At 36.9% G+C, this 11,456-nt stretch overlaps 1 protein-coding gene across 1 annotated transcript in view; it reads left to right on the plus strand.

Moving 5' to 3' along the window:
* LOC145788362 (uncharacterized) overlaps positions 1 to 10,953 on the plus strand; it is a 40,769-nt gene extending 29,816 nt beyond the window's left edge. Inside the window, exons 3-6 of the mRNA XM_082600136.1 lie at positions 7,965 to 8,138; positions 8,358 to 8,487; positions 8,839 to 8,957; positions 10,814 to 10,953. Coding sequence (XP_082456262.1) covers positions 7,965 to 8,138; positions 8,358 to 8,487; positions 8,839 to 8,957; positions 10,814 to 10,953 — 563 coding nt within the window. The remainder of the gene's footprint in view (positions 1 to 7,964; positions 8,139 to 8,357; positions 8,488 to 8,838; positions 8,958 to 10,813) is intronic.
* The last annotated feature ends 503 nt before the right edge of the window (positions 10,954 to 11,456 follow it).

The following is an 11,456-nucleotide window of genomic DNA, read 5'->3' on the forward strand; positions in this document are numbered from 1 at the left end:
TAAGTTTTAACCTAAAACAATCATTGAACCAGATAATGGACAATAGTTGTCCAAAACACTAAAACCGTATGGATAAAATGACCGTTTTTGTGTAGGCTTTGTGCTAATACGTGAAAGCGGGAGGCAGGTTCACAGTAACCTGGGCAGTGAAAGAGATGCGAATTTAGTTTTGAATTGCATTTGCACCAGACAGATCAACTTTTGAGTTTTAAGAGTAGGATTGTTAAGCAATCAGTCAGTCTTCGAGAAACATTGTGATTGGTCTGTCACAAAGAGAAATCCAACTATACTATTCCCTACAGGGAATAGAAAAATTGGCTTCTTCTTTTCTTTTAGTCTATACCCAGCAGGGAATAGAAAAGTTTGACTTCCCTTTAGGCTACTCAGTCAATAGACACACCATTGCAACAGTTTTAATCTTTTTGAGTTTCAGTACGGTACGGTAAATCTTCTGTTTGTCTCCTATAATATGACCGAATATTGGTACAAACCAGACAGTGTTAGAATTATCCAATAGGCTAGCAAAACTGATTAGTGTTAGAATAAACAAGCTATCAGTTTTGTGGTTCTGACTTGCTTCAAGTGTAATTGTACGACAGTTGTCAACGTTGTTTCACCATTTTAATCATTTCACTATCCTGGTTATAATAATTCGTCAGAAGCTGCCAGAATATGACAAAATTTGTTTGCCTTATCAAACTATATTTGGGTTGATTGTAAAGAACACCAAAACTTTCACTCGTCCCTGTCGCACCCCTGCAACTCAGTCACAGCTGTCTCATGGACGCACAAAGGACAAGGCTGGTTTTATCAACTGCCACCTTACGATCAATTAAGTTGTACTCTATGGTTAGGTCTAAAAACTTGATGCAAGCCTTGCTCCATCATGGGATAACCTTATCTTACTATAGCACTCTTCGCTTCATTGAAGAACTCTCAGTTACAGTAAAAGACCTTTACTGCAGATCAGGTGGAAGAGTATTGCAAACTGCCCTTCGACATGGTGTATTTACTGTGGTAGTTGATGACAACATCGACCAAAACAGCTCCAGTTCTGCTGCAACTCATCAGTCATCACCTGCATGGAACATCCGTTTCAATTGCATAATGATCAAGGTGAACAGCGGGTCAAAAGAAAGTATGCAGACATGGCCACAGACGAGGTACACCAACTGAAGTCAAATAACACATGTTCGCATGATACATTCCTCATTGCATCACTTGCAAATCTGCCTAAACATGCACAACGCCCCCAATACACTATGCATGACTTTGAAGAATCATTTAAAGAAAACATTCAACTGGTACTCCTACAACAAAGCTGGGAAAAAGATGACTGGATGCTGTCAGCAGTTACTGCAACGCAAAGGGAAGAAGAAGATTACAATACCTGTACTTCTCCTTCATGGTTTGCATACCATACAATTAAAGCAACAGATCAAACTGCAAACATCACAACAATGAATAGCATTCTTCCAATAATTGACCACGTGAGTCATAGCTGGGATCTGCAACTGCACATTATGAGCATTGCCAAAGATTATACAGCATATCTGAATCCAGGCCAGGTCACTGTTGAAGTGCTGGTTGTTCAGATCAACCGCTGTACGCAATGAATAAACAGATACAGTGGTTATACACAAACCAGTTCAAAGACGATAAATTTTGTTTCCTGGGTGGATTGCATATTGAACATACAGCTCTACTCTGTGTAGGTGTAGAACAGCTGCTGAAAGGCACTGGTCTTGATACGATTATCAACTCGACTGCTTTACATACTGTCAGATTGGTCAATGCCGTAGCCTATGTCATGCGAACCACATTAAAAAAGTAAGATACACTTTGCAAGTGACAGCAGTATGCTTGAAAAAACTTTTAAAGGATGCTTATGAACTATCAGAACATGAAGACGGACAATAATCATTCCAAGATTGGCTGTCTAAAAGTAATGAAAGTACAATGTTCAAGTATTGGTTCAGCATTCTACAAATCAAAAAACAGTTCTACTATACGTGGGATCCTTGCGAGAGGCTAACCTTCCACTTTTCATAGGTACAATGGAAGAATTAATACCTCTATTTTTTGCATTGGATCACATCAACTATGCTCGGTGGTCGTCAGTCTTCATACAAGACTTAAAGGAAATCCAAGTGTTACACAGTCCATTGTTTGAACACTTTATGGCTGGTCACTCTGTTGCAAATTCTGTGCGAGAGCAATTCTCCAAAGTAGCGTTTGACCCGTGCCACGAGCAAAACAACAAACAAGTAAAAACATCCCAAGGAGGATATATCGATCTGGTCAACAAGGAAGGTCTAGAGCAGTGGTTCCCAACCGGGGTGCCGCGGCACCCTGGGGTGCCAATTGTAATGCTCAAGGGTGCCGCGAGATATTGCAATACTGCGGCCCATTCTTTATTTTAACTTTAACCCGTTAAGTGTGGAATTTATTTGTTTATTCTAACTCTAATCCACGGTAAGCCTTTGTTTTCTCGCCCAGGAAAAACAGCGTGAAACAGATTTTGACTCGTTGCTGTTTTTTTCCATAAAAACGTTTAAAACGCATCATCATTGCCAGGTTTCATGATTTTATTTTGCGTTTTACGGTGCACAAAGTCAGATTGCAGTGATGGATTATCGGATTGTGTGACCCAGCACGATTATAAAATTTTACGATTGTTTGGGAACCATTATAAAATAGAAACTTTTGCGTGGGGGATACCTGCGCATACAAACACGATAGCCTACATAGCTAATCGAGAAAAGGCTAAGTTATAATTGATTTGTTCTTTATACTTATGAATATATTTTGTGAATTGCTTTGCGATTACAATTGGGTCTCCAAAGTAGTGGATTTTCCGTACAAACGAACATTAAAACTAAAAAACAAGAACGACAGCTTATACAGTAGTCGAGGAAGAAATGTGGGTGGCTTTGTCGAATGTGTCTCGAGATATTCAGGGACTTTGTGCAAGAAGTCAAGCCCAAATTTCACACTAACTTTTAAATAAATACATTTATTTACCCGCGCTATACTGTACAACTCATTCTGTGTTATTTCATACAGTTATTTGAAATACAGAAATCTCATAAAATTGACCCAGTTTTGCCAGGGTGCCGCAAACTATTTATCTCTTTAATAGGGTGCCGCAAGGTCAAAAAGGTTGGGAACCACTGGTCTAGAGTCTAGACTTTCTACGCAAGATCGAGATATGTCTTCCAGAGATGCTTCACTACCTGGAGAAAGTCGATGGTAAGAATATGGCCAAGCAACACAAAGAATGTTCAATTGTTCAGCGGCATTTATCGAGCAGTTTGTGCAGGACTGTAAAAAGCTATACAAAAAGCTTCACATTAACCCATTCAGCAGTCAACAACAGTTTACAAAGCTGAATTTGTCGGCCATTTTTTCAATAGAGCTTACTGTTGATTGTAAGAAAATCTTTGACTTGGGCACAGTACAACAAATTCAAGAAGACCCGTTTTGTTGAAAGGACAGATGATGTAATAAAAACACCAATCAGAAAGAACGCTTTGAAGTTGCCAAGCACTGCTGGGAAAATTCAAATAGAATGCTCCACAATGATGTTTAATCCTGCAATGATGAACAAGCTTTGTGATGCCTGTTGGAACAAGAAAGAACTTGTCATGGATGTTTTTTGCTTTGAATTTACAGGCTTGAAAGAAGGCCTTTTATAATTTTTCATGTCTACTTTTTCTGTAGTTTAGTTTTATTGTTAGCCAGCAAATTAATTGAAAGTATTTCGTAATATGCGCACAATTCTGTCTGTATTTTAAGGATTACCAGAGTGCCTGGCAACCAAAGATGGCTTACTATATCACTACCAAAAATCAAGGATCATTGATTGCTTGACAATTAAGTCAGCCACTTATCCAAAAACGGCAGATAGGCTTGTGGTTGACCTTTCTGTCATCATTCGAGCCAAGGCTGCTACCGTGGAAAAGAATTCTACATTTGAGGAATTTGCAGTAATGGTCTTCTTTTTATTTTTTTTCTTCTTATCTTTATCCTGCATTGCGGGAAAGCAAACTTGAGAGCTATGCATCGGTGTACGCCTTCCGACATACACTTGACCCACGCTGCAGCCGACGACAATGTCTGTTTCCGGTTGTCTACTCTACTTATGACTTAAATTTGGTACTCCTCATTACTCGAAATCAATCACTGGGTTGAGGCAATTATCGTAAAGTTACTTGCCCAGAGAAACAACAGCAAGTGCGGGTGGCTGGAGTCAAACATGCAGGCTATCGATTGCGAGTCCAACGCGCTAACCACTCGGCCACTGCTGCCGACCTTAAATAAGGAGAAAAGAGCCAGAGCCAGCATAGCAGAAAAGCTTGTGGAAAACAGAATTGACTTGATTGCAGACCAATACCACCACCACGCCTTAAGCATAAAGAGCATTACAAGGAAACAACGTGGGTCGGACACTAGCCCAGAACTCGGCAAACAAACGAGATTGAACCAACTTATTGCTGACATCAGCAAGGAGCATCATTGGTCATGGCAAAAAGACTTTTGCATCACTAGCGTTAGTAGTGTTTGAGCCAATTTTGGCGATTATGATACAAGCAATAGTGATCACCTGGCTTTAGAAGAGGCTGATAACAGGATTGTTTGCCACATTAAGGATATGTTGCAAAGTGGTTTGCCAACACTATGTGTATGGACTGTGGATACAGATGCAATTATCATCCTCCTTGCTTTCATGAAGCAGTTTATTGATTGGAATGCCAACACCCCACGAACTGTCGACTTTGGCTCCGGAAAACACAGGCAGACCATCTCCATCAATGCTGCGTACAATCATTTAGGAGAGGCTGTCTGCTTGGGTATATTATTTCATTGAGTAAATCAAACAACAACTGTATACGGTACGGTAACCAACTAACTATTTGCTAAATATTGTTCTTTTTGACTGTTTTTTTTTTTTTTTGTTTTTGCAATTTTTTGCTATTTTTATGTAAATAACTGGCTATGTGATGATTTTAGATGGAAATAGGTGCTTTCAAACGATTTTTTGGGCCAAATTACCTCAAATTGATCACCCACATGCTATGATTTAAAATATTTTGACATTTTCTTGTATGCGCTTCATTGTCTTGTAGCCCCAAAAGTGGGAGTAGCCGTTTGGGCACCTTCCACCCCCAAAATTTTTGGGCTCCAGACGGTTTTTACATCTACTGCACCTAAGGAACTCGAAAATATAGGTGAAAAATGTCTACCCAAGTTTGCACCGAAATGTGCATAACTGACCAGACTAGAAAGAATATAGGATTTGTTAAGTCTTTGGGTTAAACTGTTGAATATAGAGGGATAAAAATTAAAGAGTATGAATTAATATCAGAGTTGCAATATAGTTTGTGGCAACTGCGAAAGGTTACAGATAACAATGAATCCCAAAACTAAATGATAAGTGACTAAGGAATCCTTTAAAACCTTGGATTACGATAAACTTAAACCAACCAAAAAGCTGTTACCTAACAAATGTACCTTAGATGATAATTTTTTTATGAAACTAAAATAAAACTTTAGTTCAACTAATCTTCTAAGGTTAAAGAGTATGAATTAAAATCAGTATTGTAATATAGTTCGAGGCAACTGCGAAAGGTTACAGATAATAATGGATCCCAAAACTAAATGATAAGTGACAAAGGAACCCTTTAAAACCTTGGATTACGGTAAACTTAAACCAACCAAAAACCTGTTACCTAACAAATGTACCTTAGATGATGATTTTTTTATGAAACTAAAATAAAACTTTAGTTCAACTAATCTTCTAAGGTTAAAGAGTATGAATTAAAATCAGTATTGTAATATAATTTGAGGCAACTGCGAAAGGTTACAGATAATAATGGATCCCAAAACTAAATGATAAGTGACAAAGGAACCCTTTAAAACCTTGGATTACGATAAACTTAAACCAATCAAAAAGCTGTTAACTAACAAATGTACCTTAGATGATGATTTTTTTTTATGAAACTAAAATAAAACTTTAGTTCAACTAATCTTCTAAGGTTAAAGAGTATGAATTAAAATCAATATTGTAATATAATTTGAGGCAACTGCGAAAGGTTACAGATAACAATGAATCCCAAAACTAAATGATAAGTGACTAAGGAATCCTTTAAAACCTTGGATTACGATAAACTTAAACCAACCAAAAAGCTGTTACCTAACAAATGTACCTTAGATGATAATTTTTTTTTTTTTTTTTTCTTATGAAACTAAAATAAAACTTTAGTTCAACTAATCTTCTAAGGTTAAAGAGTATGAATTAAAATCAATATTGTAATATAATTTGAGGCAACTGTGAACATACCTAGGCAAGGAAGTAATTAACAACAAATTTCCTACAAAATTATGAGTAGGGAAAGTACCAACTTCTTTTTTCATTTATCCAGACGAATTAAGATTACGCAATGGTTGTGACACCGATGAACGATGACGCGGTGGAACTAATATAATGTCGTTGCTCAGCTTTTAAGGCACTGCTTTGTTTGGCTGCACTGCTCTGTTTGGCTACACCGCTCTGCTTGGCTACACTGCTCTGTTTAGTTACCCTGCTTAAATAAAACAAACAAGATATAAATCATTTCAATTTCACATAAAATACACAAACAAGAAATAATACTCAGCTTTTACTACTTTTCTACACTGCTACCAGACGCTAAGGACATTGTCAGGACTCTTGCTCTGTTAGGACTCAGCTTGTCTCATCATATAAACCAATAAGAAATAATATAAATTTCACATAAAATAAACAAACAAGAAATCATACCCAGCTTTCACTGTTTTTTTACACTGCTTCTTGCTCTGTACTGGCAGATGTACCATTGTAAGGGGACTTTTTTCATCATAAAATAAACAAACAAGAAATAAATAATAACAATTTCGCATAAAATAAAACAAACAAGAAATAATATCAACTTCACACAAAATAAACAAACAAGAAATAATACCCAGTTTTCACTGCTTTGCCACACTAGTTCTTGCTCTGTACTGCCAGTCGTAGCATTGTAAGGAGTTGTTTTTCTCACAAAATAAAACAAACAAGAAATAAATAATAACAATTTCGCATAAAATAAACAAATAAGAAATAATATCAACTTCACATAAAATAAACAAACAAGAAACAATACTCAGCTTTCACTGCTTTGTCACACTACTTCTTGCTCTGTACTGCCAGTCGTAGCATTGTAAGGGGGTTGTTTTCCTCATAAAATAAACAAACAAGAAATAAATAATAACAATTTTGCATTAAATAAACAAACAAGAAACAATACTCAGCTTTCACTGCTTTGTCACACTATTTCTTGCTCTGTACTGCCAGTCGTAGCATTGTAAGGGGGCTGTTTTCCTCATAAAATAAACAAACAAGACAACTACCAGGGCAGTGCCAGAGCACTGCTTTTCTCATAAAATAAACAAACAAGAAATACTGCCAGGACAGAGGCTAAGACTCTGCCAGACTGCTCTGCCAAGGCTCTGCCCTGCTCTGCCAAGACTCTGCCAAGGCTCTGCCAGACTGCTCTGCCAAGGCTCTGCTTTTTAGCACTGCCAGGTTTTTCGTACTGCCAGGTTTTTCGTACTGCCAGGTTTTTCGTACTGCCAGGTTTTTCGTACTGCCAGGTACTGCTTTTTCGTACTGCCAGCAGATATCGATCTCCTCTTTCCCTACTACTGTCTTCCATATTGCCCTTTAAAACTTGTCAGTTTTTGTGAAAGTTGTTTCAATTTCCACAACAACTTAAATGAAATTAAATGAAAAACACTGACAAATTGGAACCGGCCAGTTATAAGTTGAAAAATCGCAGTCGAAGTCGTGCAGGCTATTTCATTCTCGACTCGACAGCTCTTCTTTAAACGGAATAAAGATACTATTGTGTTGGAAGTTAGAAAGTTAAAAGCAGCAAAAAAGGCAAAATATTTTTTATATTCAGAAAAAGATACCGGAAACTCTCGCATCAACCACTACCGTTTTTCAAGATTGGCAAGTGAGGAAAATGCGCAGCATAAAAGAAATGTTGATGATGGAATCTATGAAAATGTTTGGATAGCTGTGGCATTATACAACCACACAGCTAGGATATCATCCGAATTAAGTTTTAACATAGGTAAGTTATTTTTACTAAAATTAATTTTATTTTAATCGACCAGATTGAGTAAAGCAATGTTTTTTTCTCTTTGTTAAACTTGTTTTATTTCCACAAGTGCCTTAAATTTATTGGTTAAATACAAATTGTCTATTTCTTCCAATCTTCTTGTACACATGTAACTAAATCGTACGATTTGAGACTAACAAAGAAATATATCACATTATTATAAATTTGCAGGTGATGAAATGCAAATTTTTGGTAACATGGAGGATAATTGGTTAGATGCACAACTCTTGAACCCACCGTACACTAAAGGAGAGGTGCCATACAACTACATTGCCAAAAAAGGGTCTATTGAAGCTCAGCCGTAAGTTTAAAACTTCACTTAGGTTTTGTTTCAATTTTTTCTTTGCATAATGCATAGAAGCAATCACCCATGATATTTCTTGTAGACTGTTGCAACCGAGCAAATGTTTTACCTGGACTCTTCAAGACATGTCTTCAAATAATGTACAAATGTTGTATTGAAACCAAATTCTCAAGCAGCTAACTTAAAATCTGCATTCAAATATTAGCCTAGAATCTAAGACTTGCTAGCCTAATATCGAGTAGAATAAGCAAAACACATTCCTTTATTTGAATGAATGAACGCTTTTATTACTTTCCAACACATATCACTTTCTTCTCATAATTGCAAGTTAGTTTGTATTTTTTTTAGATATTTCTACGGAAAAATTAGCCGAAGAGAGGCAGAAGATTTATTACTATCTTCTGAAGCGACTTCAACATTTCTTGTGCGTGCCAGCGGCAGTCAAAATCAAAAATTCGCTTTATCAGGTAATTACATTGCCAAAATTATACGGTTCCTAGACTGGATTTTAAGGAGTCTTTATGAGATAAATAAATAGTTGCTTTAAAAAAAGTACCAAACTTTAAGAATTATAATCAAGGCCGCGTTAACCATGTCTTGTATTTTTCCCACAGAGAGTGTCTATGCTCGTTTAAGGGCCCACTTATTCTTAGTATGTCTAATCTTTTTTGGCTATTTGAAAAGTAAAAAGATAGAAATATTTTCCCAATTTCCAGCAGACCACACCAATAGCCTACATTACACAAGGTTGCATCTCACCCATTTTACGCTTACGATTATCGACTATTGGAAAAAAAATCATCGAAAATACTCTCACAAAAGCTCGATATTTAATAGTTCACATAACATCGTATCGTAAAGGTTGTGCCCTACTGTCCGTCGTTACTTGGTATGACGATTTCAAATGAACGATTTTTTGTTTAAGCGTCTGACTTTGTAACGAAGACACGGCATAACCAGGCAGCGCTAGTTCAGCTCTCCGGATGGTATATTTACACAAGGTTTCCTATTTTGTGTCCTAACTGGAAAATTTACCAATCAGAAAACGTATCGGTTTGTTACGTCAATGCACTTGCTAAATTGTTTTGCGTCTTCACATCTCGAAAAAGACTTTGTAGTTTGCTCGCTGTCTAACAGGCTAGTATGTTAGGTTGGCAAGGTAGTAATGAAGCCTTCTATACTTTACTAGCGTAACTTGGGTAGGCTACATAGCAGATCATAAACTGAAATAAAGAAAAGCGCATATAAAACAACTATCAGTATCAAAGTAAAATAAGTCATTGTAATTTGTTAGCAGTTAATAGTCAATAAAACTGTTAGTAGCTAGCAGCAGAAGTGGGCATCCGCTACTTTGAAAGTGCGCTACCGCTACAAGTCCACGGCAAGTTGCTACCGCTACAGTGTACCAAAAAAGTTGCATTACCGCTACTCGCTACCAGTCAGTAAAAAGTAACTTGCTACCGCAACTCGAACAAAAAATAGCGCGGGCTACGCTATTTCTACGCGCTACTTTTATCCTAGACCTAAACTTATACTAATAGCTAGTTTGAGCACGCCAGTGTTTCATAAAAAGTTTTAAAACCTAATCTTTTTTCACTTTAAATCGGAGAGTAGCGAAAGTACGACTGACGCAAATGTAGAGTCTCTCCGTTACGGCTACGTTGGGAAAATGTAGCGTTGTTGCTGCAGCTTTAATTTTTCTTTTTGCATAGCTAGCTTATGTACAGTAATTGCTGGTATAGTGGTTTCTACGGTAGCCTACCACCTGCTGGAAACACAGACTGGTCTGCTGACGTACTTGCTCGTATGGGTCTTGTTCGTGCAATTTAGCGACGTCGCTAATGTCGTAAATTAACGCGACTTTTGATTGGTCAGTTTTCGAGATAGAAAACCTTTGTAAATATACCTGCAGATGTGCACTTAAGCAACGCATTTTATGGATATCTCTCCATGTAACGGCACTTGTAGATAGAGTAATTTAAAGACAGCAACACTTCAATAGTTAGAGAAAAACTTCAAAACGTCAATCAAATTGACGGGCCTGAGTTGATGTTTCACAGCTTGTATGAGTATGTAAAACTGCCGGGATTAAACTGTTAGAAAACATATAAATCTCCATCAAGAATGTCTAGATCTAGTTGTGTTTTTAAAAAAATACCTATGATAAGCTTGTAAGCAAAAATAAGCATTGGGTTTCAGTTCATCTAATTTGAATCAAAACCACCAAACTTCAGTCTAAATAAGATAATAAAAAATCAAGTACAATACAGTACTGTATATTTTACAGTTCGACATGGGACAACGGTGAAACATTTTTTGATAGATAAAAACGGTGAAGATTATTCCATTGATAATAAAATCAAACGAAAAACTATGCCTCTGCTTATAGAATATTACCAGAATAATGAGTGTGATGCCATGGAAAAGCTTGGACAAGGGTATGCTTATGTGAGTAAAGTATAGAAAGTAAGTTAACAATTGCTATGAAAACCACTCTAGCCGACATACAAATATATACCATAACGGTGTTTGGAATTATGGAAGTAGGCCTATACTTGCCTTTTTTAGTGTATTTTAGTTCACAATTTTTAGCAATTGGCATTTTACAAAATAAACAACTGTATTGTAAAATAAATTGCTTTGATAACTGCAAATAAGAAAAGGAAGGTTCATCGGCTTTTTTCAAAGTTAAATTTTGCCCTGACTAAGTGACAACAGTATATTCTTAAGACCTTTGGTAAAAAAAATTGAAATTTCCATCCAAACCCCCTCCCTCCCCCATCTACCCTGTAAATTACTTTTCACTTAAAATTGTATTGTAGAAGCGTCAATTTTGTTTGTGTCATTTAAAGTTTAAATATTATTTGGAACTGTACCAAAACACTTTAAACATTTTGCGATCGCCAGTTCGCAGGCGGTTAAGCCTGACCCACGCAAGCCTTGTGAGGGACATCCCTGGTGGACGG

The sequence above is a fragment of the Aplidium turbinatum genome, chromosome 2 (assembly GCF_918807975.1).
Source record: "Aplidium turbinatum chromosome 2, kaAplTurb1.1, whole genome shotgun sequence".
In the NCBI taxonomy this organism is placed as follows: Eukaryota; Metazoa; Chordata; class Ascidiacea; order Aplousobranchia; family Polyclinidae; genus Aplidium; species Aplidium turbinatum.